Genomic DNA, 20,784 nt, shown 5'->3' with positions numbered 1-20,784 from the left:
AAATGTTAAGAAATGAGATATTACTACTTACCTGATAACTTCCTTTTCTTTAGTATAGACAGGTGGATCCACCTTCCCACCCTTGGCTGCCAGCCGGTTGCACTATTGTCCTCCTGTGTAGCTGTGTGTTTCCAGGGGTTAATGATGTTAATCCAGTCCCTAGACTAGTGTTAATACATTCTTTGTCTGAGCTCAGTGTTTCCTGTTGGCTGAGTGCTGGAATGGTTTTAAGTTTTTTGCTAGTCTGTCCACAGTTGGCTTTTGCAGAGAATACTGGCAGGCTGATGTCACTGCAGGGGTGTATATACTGTGGTGTCAGCTTTGCTCCATCTGTCTGCTGGTAGAGGTGCATAACCCATTTGTTCTGGATCTACCTGCCTATACTAAAGAAAAGGAAATTATCAAGTAGTAGTTTTTCAGTCTCTGTCTTTATCTGGAATTGTAACAAAATGCCCAAATGATGAGAATTTTTGTATGTGTGTAGCAACAACATACAAGTTGAGAAGGGATACTTCTGGATCCATAACCACTTAAAACATCCGTAGACCTCTTGCTGGCTAATCATGATTGCTCAGTTTCAAAATGATGAGACAGTTTTAGGCACATTGCAACCCTTGAATGCCTTGTCTATATAGAGGCTTGCAAAAGTATTCAACCCCCTAAAGTCAGATTTGTGTGGATTACAAATGACAGTGTGTGTTGCAAACCAGTATGTTCTTAAAGTACATTTTCAAAAAGTTACATTTCATTATTTCTATACATGTTTTTTAAATTAAAAATTGAAAAACATTGCTTGCATAAGAATTCAACCTCTGTGCTGGTGGAAGCTCCAAGTTTACACAGATGAGATATTGCCCTATCAATTGGTCTCTACCTGTGAATCATTAAAGGTCGGCTTTTCTGGGTAAAAGACCCCCCCTAATTCCAGAACAAGCTGTGAAAACAAAGACCAAAGGGCATTCTAAGGAAATTTAAATACAAAATAGATAAGCACAAGGTAGGAAAAAGCTACAAAATAATATCCAAGGAGGGGAGACGTGTAGTAAATGTTAGAAAGCTAGCAGCAATAATTGAAAAGGCCAGAAAGGGAAGCTTGAATGCTTGATACTGAGCTTTTAATTACATTTTATGGGGTTATGTTGGTTTTTGGAATAGGTTTGGATTTACCGGCCCTATTATGCTAGACTTAAGGCAGTAGTTAATACATGGGGAATTTTTACTAAACGGGGGGAGCAGACAAGGTTGACCTTTCTGGGGTTTTTTTTAACATTGAATTTTTTTAGCAAGGAAACTGATTTAAAAACTCCTGAAGTGGTGGGATTTTTATAGGATCAGTTAACTAAGCTAGCTCTTTTGGCGGTGATCTTTTAGTTTTCTTAGCTAGACCTATTGCCTCTTTGCCAGTGATACTATCCATATTAGAAATGTTTGCAAAATTTTCAGGACTAAGAATACATCATGAGACTTTAGATTTGTCAATCTTGACTCCTTTCTATAAATAACACTCTAACAATAATTTAAATTTCATTAACTACCTTTTATATGGATCATCATTTTTAGGCAACCCTATGTGCCTTATTGGCCTCCAGCGAGATCTTCGCTATAAACAGCCATTCAAATATAATCTGTCTACCATTTTTCATGTGTTTACTTTATTTTTTATATACTGACATTCATGTATTGTAAACATCATGGTTGCAAACAATTGGTGCTGCAAACACCTGTTGATCAGTTCATACATTTTTGTTACATATCTTTTATCTATTTCAACTTAAGATCAAATGCTGCAAAACACTTAACTTTTCTCAAATGCATCCAGAACCATGTTGTGTTCTTGAAAGGACAATTAATTAACCTTTGAAGCGTTTGTAATATGGGGGGGTTCCCTAAAAGTTGGTCTTGAATATATCTAAAATACAGTATCTCTAGAAAATCTACATCCCCTTCCAAAATGCTCACTTTTTTGTTGCTTTAAAGCCTCGAAGTAAAATCCATTTCTTCAATTTCCCCACTCTCTACACATCCTTGCCCACAACTGCCAAATGAAAATATATTCTAGAATTCTTTAGAAAATGTGGTAGAAATAAAACATGCATACGTCAGTACCCCTTGTACTTGGGTATCCTAAATTCTTAAAGTTCTGGTGTAGCCAGTCTCCTTCAGAAGGACATACAAAGTGAATTGGCTCCACCTGTATTAACTTGTACTGATTCATATGGTGGGATAAATTCAGCAGTTCCTCTTGGTTCTGTCTGAGTAATGTATATCAAAGCAAAGACCCAACTAACAGTCCTATGGCAATATAGTGTGCTCAAGCTAGCGCACCGGGTAACAATATTGGACATGTTTAGGATGCACTAAAATAACCCCTGATGCAATACGGGGATTAGCGCCTCCAATTAAGCGCATAGCTAATAGTGCTCATCATGTGCAAATTCCATATCTATGAGGCTATTAGCTATTACCCCACAATGCCAAAATGCTGCATGGCCAAAATTTTACCATGGCAAACTTAACACCTGCCCAGGAGCTGGTGTTAAAGAATGCTGCGCTCAAGGACTCCTCAAACACTCAACCCTTTCTCTGATTCTTCCTATTAGTATCGTTGGGATACTAAGTAGTAGGAACCACGGAAAGCAGAATCATGCCGGGCTCAACAAAAGAAAATCATACTTTCTTTGGTTCCTCATTAGGGGGGACCACAGAAAGCAGCATCCCCAAGGTCTGGCTCAGTTGGAGCCCCTGTTGTGACAGTAAGTGAAATGAATAAATTAATAAGTGTCAGGCACTTACTATTCACTCCTTCACTTACTGCCGATTGGTCCATTCACTGTCACATGAAAAGGGACTGATCCTTTCACTGATAGGGATCAGGGAAAAGGACCAATTGGGAACAGCCCAGCCGGGGGAGGGGAGGGAGCTCTGGCCAGGCTGTTGTGGGCACACAGCCACATCTCCTGGGCACCTGATAGAGTGCTAGGGACGCACAAATTAACCATTGTGTCCCTTTTAGTGTAGCATCTTATTTGCTTTTGCATAGAGTTCCCAGGAGAAGTGCATATGCAAATGTGCCTAGTCTGGAGGCTTTTTTTTTTTTTAAGTATGTTTACGTGATATTGCATTGACCTGCATGAGTGCTAAGGAGCTGTCCAAAAAACTCCTGTACAAGGTTGTGGTATGGCACAGATCTGAGACTTATTATAAAAAAAAAAAAAATTGCAAAGTCCCTCAGCGCACGGTCAAGGCTGTGGAGAAATGGAAGGTGTATAGCACCAAGGTTCTGTTTTGATCGGGCCATCCTTCCCAACTGGATGACCTAGCAAGGAGATGACGGAGGAAGGTAACCAAGAGGCCAGTGGCATCTTTGAAAGAGCTCCAGGCTTCCATGGCCAAGACTGGTCAAAGTGTGCATGTGACAGCAATATCCCAAATACTCCACAAATCTGACCTGTATGGTGGTGGCAAGGAAGCCTGCCTGGAATCCCATTTGAAGTATGTAAAAGGAGTATTCAATTGATACTGTAGCCACGTAACAGTTTTGTGATCTGACAAAACAAAAATAGAATTTTTGTTCTGAACGCAAGCCTTACATTCAGTGCAAACCCAACAGATCACATCAGAGAATACCATTACTACTTTGAAGCGTGGTGGCAGCATCGTTATGGGGATTTCTCATTGGCAGGGACTGCCAAGATGAAAAGGGCAATGAATGGGGAAAAGTCCATGAAACCTACTGCCTTCTGCAAAAAAAAAAAAGGAATCCTGTCAGCATGACAAATGCAAGTAGCCAGAGCTACAGCAGAGTGGCTAAGAAATACAAAAATAAATGTCCTTAAGTGGCCCAGTCAGAGCCCCAATCTGTGGCATGACTTGAAGATTGTCCAGCAAAGCTCCCCAAGGAACTTGCCAGAGTTGAATAGTTTTTTTTAATAAAGAATAGCCTAGCATTAACTCATCCAGGTGTGCAATGTTGTTGGACTTATCCCAAAAGATTCACAGCTGTGATTGCTGGCAGAGGTGCAGTGGTGGCTTGGTCTGTTTGCTTTTAGGATTTTTGGTTTTGCTGGATGAGGCTGAGCAGCAGCGGGGCATTCTGAAGATGGACATTTTTCACTTTTTACATGGATGACTGAGTTGTGTGTCCTGTTGGTGGCTGGTATGTTTGAATAATTTGAAGAGGTTCATTTGAAAAGGGAAAAATGAGAAGACAGATAATCATAAGGCAACTTTTAAATATATGAACAGAATGTATGACTGGTGATATGGTTTCAGGATAGCTTTGACTAAGATCTTAAACCAGATAACATGATTGGTTTCAGAAGGGAAATGTGATATGCTCAAGTTAATATAACTGTTCTTGATGCTTGCATTCTTTTTTTGTAAATAAAATTGTTTTGCAGCACATTATAGATTAATCGGGTTGATCTTAAAAGATTGTACTCCTACCTGTGCTCCAGAGTTTTGAATCTAGAAAATATCTTGTATATTTTTCCTCCTTAGGTTCATCTGCATTTATCCGGCATATGTAAATAGCAAGAAAACAATAGCAGAAGGACGAAGAATAGCTATTGAGAAAGTAAGAGCTGAAATGTCTGCAGTAAGCTAATTGCGGAGGTTGGGGATTTTTATTCTGTTCACTTACCTATGTAGCTGTTTCACATAAGATTATTGTATGCCTCATGTAAATGGAGTATGTGAAAGTAACATTGCAGCTATCTTCCTGCCACTGGTTATACAAGTTATCTTCCCAGCTGCCACTTAAGTTTGTGTTGTATAGAAAAAAAAAATTTGAGCACTAATTGACAATATTTTATGAGCCACAGATCAACTTTTTTTCCCTCTTACATCCTCGACTATACTCCCAGTTGTGTTATCTACCATATTTTTCGCTCCATAAGACACCCCTAGGATTCAGAGAGGGGGAAAAGTGTGCTAAACTGGCTCTGTTCCCAGGTGTCTGCATCTTATGGAACAAATTAGGGGAGTGCATAAGTTATTTTTGTCCCCATTTCATTTTTGGGTCTGGGGAGGGCCATTTCGGTCCACTCCCCAGATTAGAAAACTTTTATTCTTTCTGTGGGAAATCCCAACCCTTTAAATTGAATTAACTACAAACCTCCTGCCCCCCCACCCATGACCTGCCAAAAGTCCCTGGTGGTCCAGCAGGGGTCTGGAAGCGATCTCCTGCACTTGGGCCGTTGGCTGCCAGTAATCAAAATGGAGCCAACCAATGGCACCGGTAGCCCCTGTGACATAGTAAGGGCAAAGGGCTGTCGGCTCCATTTTGATTACTGGCAGCCGACGGCCCAAGTGCAGGAGATCGCTCCCAGACCCCCGCTGGATCACCAGGGACATTTGGCAGGTCTTGGAGGGTGGGGGGGTTGTAAATATTTTTGGGTTTTTTGTTCGCTCCATAAGACGCACAGACATTTTCTCCCCACTTTTGAGGTGGGTGGGGAGTGCATCTTATGGAGCAAAAAATACGGTAAGTACATTCCCTGTATGTACCAGGATCAGTCCAGACTGGGTTGTCTCCCTTCCAGCAGAGGGAGTCGGAAAAAAAACTGAAAGGCACCCCTCTTAACCTGGTGTGCAACCTGCAATCCCTCAGTATTTTCTCTGACTCTCAGCAGAAGGGTTGACAGAACCTGCAGTCCTGCTTTTTTTTTAATTTCTTTAAATTTACTTACACTTTTTTTTTACAGAATTCTAAGGCTCTGGATGCTTTAGTTAACACCTTTGGCTACAGCAAGTTGGTTGTATTTAAAAAAAAAAAAAAAAAGCTTAGTGCAGTTCTATTTTCCCAGGCTTTTCACTCAGCCGGTAGAGGTAAGGCAGGGGCTGGCAGCTCTAAAAGCCTTGTTCCCGGAGGGCCGTCCCTCTCTGGAGGGGGATTAACCAGTGGGCCGTTTCCTCCCCTCGGCACCCTGAGACGAGTTTCCTCAGGTGCTGCAGCATTCCCAGAGCTCCGGAAGGCTGCGAGTCGGCAGGGTATTGTAAGTTCCTTTTTTCTTTCCTACTGCGCTGTTTGGAACCCCACCCCCCCAGGATGCCACGAGGGCTATCGTGCTCAGCATGTGGGGAGTCTGGGTTTGCGCCTGCTGCCTCCCTGGGGGGGGGGGGAGATTTTGGGCACATTTTGCCATGAGGTGTGGAACGGCGATCGCGTGTGGGAACGGTGGCCATTTTGTCGGAACCCTGCCTGCCGGCCGACTGGGGGAGAGGATTCTCAGATTTTCTCCTCCCAGTCTGAGTCCCGTTCGACCGCGTGATCCGGGGCCTGCCCCCTTGCGGAGCCCGGTCCTCTCTCCTCCTCCTCCCCCTCCTCCTCCCCTATCGGATCCCTTAAAGGGCCAGTCAGTTTTTTCTTCAAAATTTATTTTACTTATGCATAAGGCTTTTTTGGCGGCAGAAGCTCATCAGCAGGATAAGCAGCCCCCTCCCGCGAAGATTGCGCGACTGGACACGTCTCTGGATGCCCTTTCGGCCCCTGGGGGGCTCCGGATCCTGCTCCCTTGGGATCTTTTCTGGATCCTCTCCTCCAAAACCTAGATGGGGGTGTTGATGAGTCCGCTCCAGTAGAGGGGATGACTACCGGGTTTCTTGGCTGTTTCGCCGGGAGGAGTTGGATCCCTTGATCCCCTATGTCCTAGAGCAGGGGTGGGCAAGTCTGGTCCTCGAGGGCTGCAAACCAGTTGGGTTTTCAGGATACCCCTAATGAATATGCATGAAATAGATTTGCATACAACTGAGGCAGTGTGTATGCAGGTCTCTCTCATGCATATTCATTATGGATATCCTGAAAACCCAACTGGTTTGCAGCCCTCGAGGACCGGAATTGCCCACCCCTGTCCTAGAGGAACTGGAAGTGGAGACACCAGTCCCCAGTTCGGAGCCAGTTAAAGGGGAAACCAGTACTCTCGGGGCTGCGTGGCCCTGCCCCAAACATTTCTTTTCCACTCAATGCTTAAGCAGTTGGTCACTTGGGAGTGGGAATCTCCGGACGCGACTCTGTGGATGGGACAGGCGATGGACAAACTCTACCCTTTACCCGAGGAAGCCTTGGATATCCTCAGGAGTCCCAAGGTGGATGCGTCTGTTACTGCGGTCACCAAGTGGACCACCATTCCTGTTACGGGATCGATGGCTCTTAAGGACTTACAGGATAGGCGGCTAGAGGTCCTCAAGTGCATTTTTGAGGTGTCAGCGCTCTGTGTTAGAGCAGCAATCTGTAGTAGCCTTATGCAGCGAGCAACTCTCGGGTGGGTCCAGCAAATGCTCACATCACAGGTGTTGCTGCCAGAGGAAGCAGATCAGGCAAATAGGATGGAGTCCGCAGTAGCTTACACAGCGGATGCATTATATGATCTGTTGCGGGCATCTTCACGCAACATGTCCACTGCAGTTTCGGCTAGACTGCTTCTCTGGCTCTGGAATTGGTCCGCGAACGTTTCTTCCAAAACTCAGTTGGGTAATCTTCCTTTTAAGGGAAAACTGGGGAGGAACTCAACACCCTTATTAAGTCTCTTGGGGAGAATAAGGTGTATAAATTGCCAGAAGACAAGCCTAAGTCTTCCAGGCCCTTTGGGGCAGTGTTACCATTTCAGCAGTCGCAGCCGCCTGCTTTTCCCACCCAACAACAGGCTCAGAGTTCAGTCTTGGCCTACTCCCTTTCGTGGTCGGAGGCCATTTCGGGAGGGAGGCTCTCAAGGGGCCACCGGAGGTAAGCAGTCCCAATGAACGTGTTCCGACCCTCTCCCTGGTTCCAGTGGTGGGAGGTCGTCTCTCCCTGTTTCTCGAGGAGTGGGTTGGGATCACGTCGGACCAGTGGGTCCTCAATATTGCCCACGGTTACAAGTTGGATTTTGCCCGCCCGTGTTGGGATCTTTTTCTGATTTCTCCCACCGGTGCTCTGACCAAGCAAGAGGTAGTCGGGCAAACCCTGAGTCGCTTGAAATCCCTGGGGGCTATTGTTCCGGTCCCTCCAGAGGAGCGCAGGGCCGGCAGGTACTCTCTTTCGTAGTCCCGAAGAAGGTGTCCTTCCGGCCAATTTTGAATCTCAAGGCAATCAACCGAGCACTTTGGGTTCCCTGATTTCGCATGGAGACTCTACGATCGGTCATTGCGGCCGTCCACTCAGGAGAATATTTGGCCTCTTTGGATCTGACTGAGGCGTATCTGCACATCGGGATATGCGAGCGCCATCAGAGGTTTCTCCGGTTCATGGTCCTGGGGGAGCATTATCAGTTCCAAGGTCTTCCGTTCGGCTTAGCGACAGCACCTAGAGTCTTCACCAAGGTAATGGTAGTTGTAGCAGCAGCCCTCCGGCAGGAGGGGATCTTGGTTCACCCATACCTGGACGATTGGCTCATCCGGGCCAAATCAGAGAGCCTCTGTCGGGAAGCAGTGAGCAAAGTTCTACTCCAGCTCCAGTCCCTTGGATGGGTGGTCAACTTTGCCAAGAGCCAGTTGGTACCATCTCAGGTTCTCAACTTCCTGGGAGCATGCTTAGACACCTCGGTTGGCAAGGTCTTCCTCACTCAGGAGAGGAGGCTCAAGTTAGTGGCGCAAATCCGTTGGCTCATGTCCTTACCCCTGCCCATAGTATGGGATTATTTGCAGGTACTTTGTTCCATGGCATCTACTCTGGAAGTGGTTCCCTGGGCATGGGCACATATGAGACCATTACAACGCTCATTGCTTTCTCAGTGGGATCCAAAATCGGAGGAATTTCACCTGCCTTTGCCACTGATGGAACCAGCCAGGTCCAGTCTCGATTGGTGGTTGATTCCGGCCCACTTGTTACAGGGGATGGACCTAGAGGAGCCGCAGTGGGTAATAGTCACGATGGATGCCAGCCTCACTGGTTGGAGCAGTTTGCCAGTCACAATCCACTCAGGGTCGTTGGACAAGTTATCAGGCGACGTGGTCAATCAATCGATTGGAAACCAGGGCGGTATGCCTGGCGCGTGTTTTTTTTCTCCCTCTGGTAGCTCAGTGTGCGGTGCGAGTCTTGTTAGGCAACACGATGACAGCCTACATCAACCGCTAAGGGGGAACCAGGAGCCGGTCGGTGGCCTGGGAGGCCGAAAGGCTCATGACGTGGGCAGAGTGGCGTCTGGTTGGCAGCCTTGCACATGTCCAGGATGGACAATGTGCAGGCAGACTCTCAGCCACCAGCATCTAGATCCTGGCAAGTTGGAATTGTCCACAGCTTTCTGGCTGATCACTCGTCGTTGGGGGGGGGGTGTTCCACACCTCGACCTGATGGCAACTCTGACAAATGCAAAGGCACCCCGGTTTTTCAGTCATCAGTTACCACGGGTTGGAAGGAGTAGCTGCTCTCATCCTTCCATGGCCTCGCGGCATACTGCTGTATGTGTTTCCGCCTTGGCCACTAGTGGGCAAGATCGTGCGTCGGATAGAGAACCACGTGGGGTCTGTCATTCTGGTAGCCCCAGAGTGGCCCCGAAGGCCATGGTTTGCGGATTGGATCTCGTTGACGATCGACAGTCCAGTGTGTCTCACCCACCTCCTGAATCTTCGGCAAGGTCCAGTATTTTTTGATCAAGCGGATTGCTTTTGTCTAGCAGCCTGCTTATGAGAGGAGGCAATTGAAGAGGGGATATTCGGATTCTGTTATTTCTACCCTCTTGCAATCACGGAAATCGTCCACGTCCTTGGCCTATATTCGTGTTTTGGAGAGTTTTCGACTCTTGGTGCCAAGATTTGAACATCTCTCCGCGTCTGGCTTCGGTGGCACACATCCTATCCTTCCTGCAGGAGGGACTGAAGAAAGGTCTAGCTTGCAGTTCTCTCTGGGTGCAGGTCGTGGCATTGGGTTGCCTGCGGGGCAAGATTGATGGCTTTTCACTGGCACTGGCAGCTCATCCAGATGTGTACGACAGATTTGTCCTGCCTGGAGCTTGAGTTTAGTTCTCAAAGGCTTATGTGGTCTTCCTTTTGAGCCCCTCCAGTGGGCTACGTTGAAGGATTTGACACTCTAGACTGTTTGGGGTTTTTTTGGGTAGCCATTACCTCCGCGCGGCGAATTTCAGAGCTTCAAGCTTTGTCGTGTCAGGACCCATATCTTCGTATTTTGGATTCCGGAGTTTCTCTGCGGACCGTTCCCTCCTTACCCAAGGTAGTTATTAGCTTTTCATGTCAATCAGACAAGTTACTGGCCTTCCCGAATTTGGATCAGACTTCTGCAACAGATAAGGATCTACATAAGTTGGATGTGCGCCGGGTTCTCCTTTGCTATCTAGAGGTGACCAATGCTTTTCGTTTATCGGATCATTTGTTTATCTTATTGTCTGGTCCTAGACGGGGACACAAAGCATCCAAAGCTACGGTTGCTAGGTGGTTGAAGGAGGCCATTTCCTCCACTGGTATGGCAGGGCGTGCCATACCAGAAGGCTTGAAAGCGCACTCTACCAGGTCTCAAGCGGCCTTTTGGGCGGAGATTGAGTCAGTCTCGCTGCAGGAGATTTGTAGAGCAGCCACTTGGAAATCCTTGCATACTTTTGCAAAACATTATCATGTGGACGTCCGGGATCCGGAGGTCAACTGCTTTGGCAGCAGTGTTCTTCGTGCGGGACTCTCCAGATCCCACCCCAATTACGGCAGTTCTGGTACATCCCAGCGGTCTGGACTGATCCTGGTACGTACAGGGAAAGGAAAATTAGTAGGTAAGAACCAATTTTCGTTCCTGTAGTACAAAGGATCAGTCCAGACGCCTGCCCTTGGATTTTTTTTTTTGAGTCCGTTTTTTTCTGTATGTCTTCTTCCTCCTTACCTCGGCAGAGTTCTTTGCAGGCATGGGAAGGAATCTTCTTGATGGGTATGTTGTGCGGCGGTACAGTTTGTTTAGTTTACCGCGTGTATTGTTGTAGCCACTGGTTGTTGTGTTTGGGGATTTGTTCTCCTTTATTGGTTATTCGGCTTTGATATCGTATATACTGAGGGATCGCAGGTGGCACACCAGGCTAAGAGGGGTGCCTTTTTCAGTTTTTATTTTTTCTGACTCCCTCTGCTGGAAGGGAGACACAACCCAGCGCTCTGGACTGATCCTTGGTACTACAGGAACGAAAATTAGCAGGTAAGAACCAATTTTCCTTTATAATCCATTTCCAATTTCCTGACCTTTAGCAAATCCTATAGAAGGGAGTGAGCAGGATTCCTGTCTGGTTAATAGAGGGTGGGAGTTTAGTGTAGTCAAACACACACATGAAACCTGTGAATACAAGGAGCTATAGATAACTTGAGATGTTCTTTTCAGAATTTTTCATTCTTCATGCATGAATGTCTGAACTTTTGAAAACCAGCCCCACCATTATAGATCAAAAGAACCGTGGTCATGTTGATTGTAGTAGTTTACTGTAGCTGTACCAGAAGTCCAGAGCAGATACTTGCCAAAATAGCATCCTTAATTCCATGCTTCTTCTCTTTGCAAAGTTTAAATTAGTCATAAGTGGGAAGACTTTCCTTCATCCATAGGAAAGGTGAAGAACTGTGGTGGTAATGGTTCTTAATTGAGAAGATGGCCGTGCATTAGAGGCAACTGTGCTAAGCCAACAACCTAGAACACCTGCCCTTTACAGCAGGCAAGGGAGGAAATGCATGGAGTGTCAATTATTGCCAAAAGCAACTTGCTGGGCCGACTGGATGAACCTTTAGTATTTCTGCCATCATTTACTATGTTACCAGGTTTAAATCCTAGAAGGGACCGCTCCGCCTATTCATTATTGGCCAATGAGATGTTTGATTTCTGGTGAGGGTGCGGCACATGCAGAACCTAAGGCGTAAGCCGTCTGCTTTGCCAGACAGACATGAAATGGCATAGTTGGAGACTTTAAATTGAAAGAGCTTTGGAAATTAATTTGTACTTTCACATTTTTATTTTTCAAATAGGCTGTTCCAAACCCTACCTGTGCTGAAATCCAGGATGTGTGTGAAGTAGTTGGGTTGACCACCCATATAGAGGTACTGGGCAGGCTTTATTTCACGCTTGTGCCCTTATTTCCTCGTTTTAACCAGACTTTCTTTAACCAAGCAAACTGAGGCTTCCCTACTTTGGTTTTCAGAACAAGACGTTCACCAGAGAGGGGAACCGGGATGTGCAGTTCCGGGGCAGAGTACGCGTTCAGCTCAAGTTGCAGGATGGCAGCCCCTGCCTAGCACAGTTTCCGTCACGTAAGCCAGATGTTTGATATGCATTTAGGTTGGTGATCGGTGACTGTATATGGGTCTTGGTGCTCTAGACAGAGATAAAAATATTTAGCATCATGCGCCAATAGCTTGGGGTACAGAAGCCCTGATGCAAAAAAAGAAATTGCATGGAGATGGTTTCGGCTCTAGTCCAGGTTGACTTCTCCTCGGATGCTGATAGGTTCTGCCAGCATAGTAGAGCTTTTTTTTTTTTTTTTTTAAATCTAAAATTCCAGCTGCGTGGTGACTCATCTTACATCCAAATCTTAGAGGTGGTGCAGCCCGGTTGGAGGAGATGTCCCCCCCCCCCCTAGCAAGTTGAAGTGTGCAGCAGCCAGTGGAAGTCCTTGGTGGGGTGGAGGGGAAGGTTGGTTACAATCTTTTGTCTTCAAAGGCTGCGCACAGGTCAGGTTTTCAGGATATCCTCAATATGGCATTATTAAAAGCACTTTTCTGCATACTACTTTACATTGCTGACTTGATCCCCGTGTCTCAGATGACCTTTTATCTACTTTTTTTCATTCCTAGTTTTGTCCCAAAGAATTACATATACAAGTAATACATGATTTAAAGACATATTATAGTTTGCTTCTTGGAAGTAATGTCCGTTCTACCATTTCAGATAAATGCACAATTTCAGGATATCTACCATGAATATGCGTGAGAGGTTTGCCTAGAATGGAGACATTTTATGCAGATCTCATGCATATTCATGGTGGATATCCTGGATTGGAGAACCTCCAGGCCTGGACACCTGTCTTCAGGGTTTCCCTAATATGCATGAGACAGACTGACTTTGACAAGCAGTTGAAGCAGTATACAGTCTCATGCATGTAGCTGCCTATATAGGAATACTTAATTTTTCACATTTGAAAATATCTGCTTAATGTGTGATAGCCCCAGTATGTGGCAGGACATGTCTTATTTCTCTCTGGATATGGCAGCCAGAATTTAAGGATGGTGTCAGATTCTGAAAGTTTCTGTGCTCTTATGCAGACTGTACTCCAGTGATAAATGTTGCATTTTGTCACTAGGTAAATCCATTATGCTGTATATAGCGGAGATGATTCCAAGACTAAAGACAAGGACACAGAAGGCAGGAGGTGGCGAGCAAAGTGTACAGCAGGGAGAAGGTGGCAAAAAGGGGAAGAAGAAGAAAAAGTGATGCAAGAGGCTGCTGGTTTTGTTATCCTGACTTTCTTGTAAGAATTGGACATAAGCAAACTGATTTGTGCATCTGAGCTGATGCTAGAGAAAGCTTTTCACTGCCTGAGTGGGGACTTAACATGGAAGAAACAAAGCTTCTCTTGTATCATCACTGTCCTACTTGTGCATATAGATCTGCAACCAGACCTTTTTCCCCACAGTAACTTCAGAATTGAAATGTGGTGTCCAATTTTCTGAACCACCCTTCACAAAAATGAATCTAAGCGCTTAACCACATATCCATGTAAAAAAAAAAAGCCTTGATGGGGCGTGTCGTCTTCTATGCTTCTGTAGTCCCTCCACATCACCTACTGAAAAATCCTGATTTACTGTGATGGTTATTTTAACTTCTGCATAAAATTTGAGTCTTCTAGCATTTGCAGACAGACCACCCTGGCAAAGGCAACTTCCTTAAAAGGTAGAGTATTTCAGTTCCATAAGGTAATTAAGAGAATTCTAAAATGTTCATTTTAATTGTTTTGTTTTTCTTTCAAAATCCAAAGTGTTTCCCTGCCCCTTACACGATGGTTGAAGCTGTTACCCATGGCTGGTTGGCTTTTGTACTGGCTGGATTGATAATAAACATGTGCAAAGCCAGCTGTTTCATTTCATATATATAGTGCATTGTCAGAGCATACAATTGTGATGTGTGATGCGAGGTTTAAAACTGATGTCTTCCTGTGTGCACATCAGAAGGAAGAGCTTGAGAGGGAAGGCTTCCACTTCTCAGAGCAGAACTGCTTTAGAAATGTGTTTACTATTTTTCCTCACTGTACTTATTTTGATGTGTTAAGTACCTGGAATAACGGCTGAAAACTGAACAGAAGCACTGCCAACTTGTTATAAAAATGAGCCCTGACCATCTTACTATATGGGAATCCAAATTTATTTTTTAGCCATATTAGTTTCTGTTGTGTCACAAATAAGTGGGATTCCTAAGGTGATAGTATGAAATGACAAACTTGGTCAGACTGTTTGACAGTTGCCACAAGCAAGGTCCTTCAACATGAACTGCAGTGCTAGTAAATTCTGTGAAAACAGCATTTGTCTATTTCCCTTACACCCTCCCCCAACATATTTTTGTTGTGGCAGCCTCAAAACAAAGCCAGGTTCTAGGAGGAATGGAATTGGGTTTTATGCCTAAAAAAAAAAGGACCCCCTCAGGACAGACTGGTCAAACCTATTGTCATGGAACAAGTCCCTGTCCAAGTAATAGTGTGAAGTGAATGTGTGGCGAATGCCACATTGCAGCCTTTCAGATCTCTTCCATGCAGATTGATCTTAAGTGGACTTCCAGCACCACCATGGCTCATACTATGAATCTTTGTGGTCCACCAGATTCAAGCCTACCTGAGCATAACAGCAGGAGATGCAATCTGCTAGCCAGTTTGAAAGAGTGCATTTGACAATGGCAATCCAAGGTTTGTTAATGGCAAAAACAAAACCCAAAAAGCTGAGTGGACTTTCCAAGGGCTTCAGTCTGTTCCAACTAGAAGGCTAAAGCTCTCTTGTAGTCTAAATTGTAGTGCTTATTCAGCTATGTGGTATGGGAGAGAATGAGAGCCAGTTAACTTATTTCCTCTGCATTCTGACAGGTCAATCTCCCAGTGGGTTAAGCACCTCTGCCAGCAGATGGAGACTGAGCAAAAGCTGACGTCCTGCCTTGACAGCCTGCCAGTATTCTCTATCTCCAGCAGATAGACATGCATTTCCCTTCTGGGGATTGCCTAAGAAAGGAGACATTAGAAGATGTTTCTGTAGCACCACTTGCCTCCTGAGGTGATACGGTGTGGTCCCTTCCTCAGAGAGCCTTCAGTCTGGTAGCCTTGGGTGGTGTGAACTTGGAAAACTAATGTTGCCGGCCGAGAGAGGCTCAGTGGTGAAGGCTTTCACCCTCTCCCCCTGTAGCTGAGACCTGTTCCTACTCTGATCCCAGGGAGTGCTGATCTCAGGTAAAAGTTTTTACTTTTATATGGGGGAAGGGGGGGGGGCGGGGAACAGCAAGGAAGAGAAGGAACTAATTAGTGAAGAGTTTTCATACCAGGTCTATTTCCCTTGGCACTTAGCCTTCCTGCTTATGTCTCTGGAGTTCTGTGAGATGAGTGAGTTCAGGCACAGCGGGTTGAGCAGCCTTTTGGCTAGGCCCTGCTCTCAGGATTCTCCTTTTGGGCATGTGGTAGGCCACGGTGGTTCACGTGTTTTCATGCTACCTGAGCATCTCATTTTGCATCCATTGCTGCATCTCCCTTTTGGGTGCATGTGTTTGACTGGATGGTTCCTTGGATGCACATCCTGTGGTTCCAGGTTGGGCGTCTTTTTCTGGACATGCACATTGGGCACCTAGCTTGGGCATTCCTTTTAGCGTGTACCTGGACACATGGTTTATGCGTCTAGTTTGGATGGGTGAGGTCCTTGGACACAGTTGTTTACAGGTTTCTGGCTGCACACTTTGTGCATCCAGCTGGGCATGTAGCTTAGCCTGTCTGAGTGCATTAAAACTATGGTGCCAGCAGCAACAAAGTCTAAGCCCTTAGCTATTTGTGCTTCTTGCCACATCAGGGCCATGCAGCCAGAACTTTTCTACAAGCATGTGTCAGCATTGCCTGGAGGCTTATGAGCATTTGACTCCTGATTTTTGCAGACTACGGTCCATCTCCTCAGTCTGAGGCGAGTGGGACTGAGTGACTCAAAGTGGGTGTCCCCTCCTTCGGTTGATCCACTGGCAGAGTCCTCTGGGGAGACTCGCTCTCATGTCAGATTTGGGCTTCTGGGGCTCGGAATGGACTCTTCCTCCTTTTCCTAGGTGGAATTCTTCCAGGGATTACTAACATATCTACAGGGGCGATCAGCTGAGTCGTCAATGCCTATTAGTTTAGGTCCGTGTTCTCCTGTGCCAAGGTTCGAATAAATGTGATTCACGATGACACCAATGATAGCCGTGACTCTTCTGGTGCAGAAGGGGAGATTCCCCCAGATTGGACCCACATAGAACTCGTCTCAGTTTCTTTCACAGAGGTGAGTTGCTGAGCTTGATTTCTCAGACCTTGAAGACCCTCAGGGGCTGGGGCTGACTCCTCATGAGAACAGACAAAGGGCTATATTTTGATTACCATGTGCAAGGTTTCTTGTCTCTCTTCCTGGATGCAATTCCGGAGTTCATGGATCTGGAATGGAATGTGCCAGAGTAATCCTTTCAAGGTGAGAGTACCTTGGTAGGCCAAAAAGCTTCCCTAAGGGGAATGCTTTGGTGTATTCTGTTACAAAATGAACCACCATCCCCATAAAGGGAGGTGCAGCTCTTAAGGATACTCAGGATAGAAGATTTCAGGCTATCCCAATGCAAGCTTTTGTGGTAGTGGTGATGAATTTACAATTTGCTGCTTGTGTCTTGGTAGATTGAGATTCTTGAGAGACAAGGTAGCTGACAGCACTGCTTCCAATAACTGACCTGTGGTAGAACTGGGGACTTCTGCCTTAGGTGATATGGGCTGTGTCCTAGTTCACACAGCCACCAGAGGAGCTGCTTCTGTTGCGGCCAGGTGACAGCTGTGGCTGCACAATGGGGCGGCAGATAGTATTTCAAACTCCAGTCTTTCCAAGCTGCCCTTCATGGGTTTGCTTTTAGTTGGCAGTGAGTTGGAGAAGATGGCAGCTAACTAGAGGGGAAACCAGGTCTCTCTTGCCAGAGGCCAAGAAGCCACTTTCCCCAGACTTTTTGGGTGAGTGGCTGCTCTCAGGACCATTGGTATTTTTGGCCTTATAGGGGAGACTCTTCCCAACGAGCCCATCCCTTCCATTGATTTTTTTTTCCCCCCCTCAGAAGGCTTTGAAAGGATTGGGCTGTGGAATTGGAGTACCTCTTATCTTCTCAATGAGGAGTTGCAGGCTCCCCTGGGAGATGCCGCCCCATCTTTATTTATTTTTTTATCACAGGAGCATCCATGTTACTTCAGATCAGTCGTCCTCAAAGTGGTTTGGACAGGTATGCTCTAGAACTTCTTCACATTCCTCCAGATGCCTTTTATATCTCCATGCAATGCCACTCTGGAGAGAATAGCAGGGGAAGCTACATTGCACAGGTTGTTGGATGTGAGAGCTGTGATTCCTGTACCCGAATCGTAGCAGAATCCAGGCTACTATTCCATTTATATTGTCATTCCAACAAAGGCAGGGTCCTTTTGACTCAAACTGGATCTTGGGGGCATCATTCATTTGGGAGTCACTCATTGCAGGATGCAAAGGGTGAGATCTGTCATGGCAGTACATACAGGGGAATACCTCCATGTCTCTGCATCTGATGGATGTATATCTGCATATTCCCATTCTCCAGGAACATCAACCTTCCTTCAGTTTGCTGTTGTGAATTGTCCTCATCAGTTCCAAGTCTTGCCTCTTGGTTTAGCTACAATGCCCAGGACCTTTGCCAAGGTCAGGGTGATGGCAGTGGCAGCCTTACACAAAGATAGCATTCTAGTTTTCCCCCATCAGGATGACTGATTCATGCCAAGAGCATGGAAGAGAATCTGCTTCTTGCAAGGTAGTTTTGTTGTTCTTCCTTGAGTCCTAGGCTGGGTGGTGAATCTGGCCAAGAGCAGTTTGCAGCTGCCTTAGAGAGTGGAGTATCTTGGAGTTCACATCAACACAAAGCATGGTACCCTGCTGAACAATATTCGCCCAACGCTGTGGTCTTCTCTTTTGCCTGGGTTTGGCTGCTGCATTGGAAGTAGTTCCCTAGGTAAGGGCACATATGCAGCCTCTTCATCTTGTGTTGATTTTGTAATGGAATCCTCAGTCAAACTATAAGGTAAAGCTGCTCCTACTATTGGAGGTGAAGTCTCAGTTGCACTAGTGGTTTCAGGAAGGGAGTTTCCTTAGAGGTGCTGGAATGGTTAGTACTCACAACAGATGAGAGCTTGCTGGATTGGGGGGGGGGGCTGGCTCACAGTCAGGAATTGATGGTGCAAGGTTGCTAGAATGCAGAGTGCAGTGGAACAGCAACAGATTGGAAGTAAGGGCAGTTTGCCTTGTCTAGAGGCTTAGGTGGTCTGGATCATATCAGACATCAATCAGCATGGATGCAAGAGTCAGCAGCTGTCTGACAAAATAGATGCACTCATGGGGTCAGCGGAACATTGGCTTCTAGGTATTTCCTCCACCTCTCAGTGCCAGAAAAGACAATTAGACCCAACTTCAGCAGGAGAAACATGAACCCAGGAGCCTGGGAGCTGGCATGCATAGCCTTCCTGTTCCTTATGAACTACTAGTCCTAATGCGGTTGGTGATCTTCAATAATACAAAGGTTTCATGCTTTTTCAGTCACAGGCATAATCCAAAAGGGCTGCACATCGGTGCTCTTGTTTAGGAGTGGCCATATGGTGCCTGTTATGTACTTCTCCCCTGGCCTCTGGTTAGACTTGCAATCTTCTGGACAATCCTGCCGAGTGGACTTGGAGTCCATGGTATGCTGAGCACCAGAGACTGCTGGTGGAGGGCAGTCCCCCCTCAGATTACTGGCTGAGAAGGATCTGTTCTGGCAGAGACCTATTCTTCATGAGGATCCAGGTCCATTTTGTCTTATGGTTTGACTATTGAAAGGGCTTGAGACTTGGTTATTCACCTGTTGTCATTTCCACCTTCCTTCAGGTCTGAAATATTTCTCCTCCCATAGCCTCTGTTAGGGTTTGGATAGTTTCAAGGCCTGGTGTTCTGAGTGAAGCTCTCCACCTCTTAAGGTGGATATTCTTTTAATTTTGAAATTCTTATAGGATGGCTTGGTTCTTAACACCTTAATTTTCTTCCTGGAGTTCTTGGTAAGTCTGATCTTTCAGCTGCTGTAACCTCTTTCTGTATGCCTATTTACCTTGCAGATGTTTTATTCTGATAGCAATCTGGTTTCCAAGCTGCAGGTGCTACTTCTTCCAGTGACCCTTTTCTGTGTATGCCTCTGGGGCTACACTTTTGGGCTATGCCCTCTTTTGTAAAAAAAAAAAAAAAAAAAAAAAAAAAAATTTTAGAGTTGTTTGCATCACTCCCATTTCCCTGCCCAGTTGGGACAGATGACTGTATATCTTCCTGTGTGTTTCTTGGATGTCAATTGCCATTTGCTGTACTATGTCGTGGTGACTAAAACTGTCTGGAAGTTGAATCCCCTGTTTGTGCTCCATGTTGGTGAAGAGTGAGCACTGGTGAGGTAGATAATGATAGCCCATTGGCTTAAAGAAGTTATTACGGCTGCCTATGTGGTAGTTGAGGGTGCTCTGCCCAAACAAATTCAACCACATGAAGGCTCAGTGTAGCTAAAAGGTCCTACCCCAAAATGAATCTGCCCGTATTCTCTAGAAAAGCAAAACCAATTCTACTTGAACATTATCAACCAACCACTCATGCTTCAAACCCAAGAGGAACCGTGAGCTCAGACAAAAGTAGTAAGGGAAGGGGCCCTGCTTATCTATGTGCACCTTTTCCAAGCATCCTGCTTGGATGTTCAGGCTATGGAGGACGCCACATTCACGTGACCAGTTCTGACTCGACTGCTGGTAGCCTCCTGCTCTGTTTGGGATTAGCTTTGGTATATCCTACTGGTAGCATTGACCTGCCAGAATGCAGAAGGAGAAATTGCTATGTACCTGATCCTTCCCTTTAATGAGGGCAGCTCAAGCCTAGATCTGCCCTAGCTTGCCCATGTTTAAAGTTAGGGTTAACCTTTTTAGGGTGAAAATTGCAGAGTGGGATTCCTGTGCTTCATTGAAGAATGGTAAGTGGCTTTTCCCCCAACCCCTTCCCTTAGGGTGTCTGTTACTACTTTTGTCTGAGCTCACTGTTCCTCTTGGGTTTGAAGCATGAGTGGTTGGTTGATAATGTTAAAGTAGAATTGGTTTTGCTTTTCTAGAGAATACAGGTAGATTCATGTTTGGGTAGGACCTTATAGCTACACTGTTAGCTTTTGCTCTATTGGCTGGTACAGGTGCATAACCTACTGGTGCAATTGACCTGCCCACAGGGGCAAGCAAATTATGGGGTAAGTAGTAATTTTTCCTTCAGGTGGAAGTCTGCCACCTCCTTAGGGAGGAACTTAAGGGGTGGGTGTAATACCACCTTCTTGTGTGAAACCTTGGTATAAAATGGATAAGTTATGAGTAGCTGGACCTCATGGCCTTTATGCACTGAAGTGCCAGTCATGCAACATCTGACTTTCTAGCTCAGGTACCTCTGCTCACAAAAGTCCATAGCATCAAAAGGAGCTTTACTCACCTAGCTCAATACGATAGTCAGATCTACAACCATGACATGAAACTTAATGTGAGGCTTCATGTAAAGCAAGCTTTGCATGAATCAGCTAATGACTGCTTCTATAGTGCTGGGTCTGCT

The 20,784-nt window shown here is 45.7% G+C and overlaps 1 protein-coding gene across 1 annotated transcript in view; it reads left to right on the top strand.

Annotated features, from left to right (window-relative positions):
* Positions 1–14,013, top strand: part of SRP19 (signal recognition particle 19) — a 32,593-nt gene extending 18,580 nt beyond the window's left edge. Inside the window, exons 2-5 of the mRNA XM_029571593.1 lie at positions 4,501–4,576; positions 11,914–11,985; positions 12,087–12,195; positions 13,245–14,013. Coding sequence (XP_029427453.1) covers positions 4,501–4,576; positions 11,914–11,985; positions 12,087–12,195; positions 13,245–13,375 — 388 coding nt within the window. The 3' untranslated portion in view covers positions 13,376–14,013. The remainder of the gene's footprint in view (positions 1–4,500; positions 4,577–11,913; positions 11,986–12,086; positions 12,196–13,244) is intronic.
* Positions 14,014–20,784: the final 6,771 nt, after the last annotated feature.

The sequence above is a fragment of the Rhinatrema bivittatum genome, chromosome 1, assembly GCF_901001135.1.
Source record: "Rhinatrema bivittatum chromosome 1, aRhiBiv1.1, whole genome shotgun sequence".
NCBI lineage: Eukaryota > Metazoa > Chordata > Amphibia > Gymnophiona > Rhinatrematidae > Rhinatrema > Rhinatrema bivittatum.
Note: the sequence above shows the minus strand (reverse complement) of the source record. Positions and strands in the feature narration are given on the sequence as shown.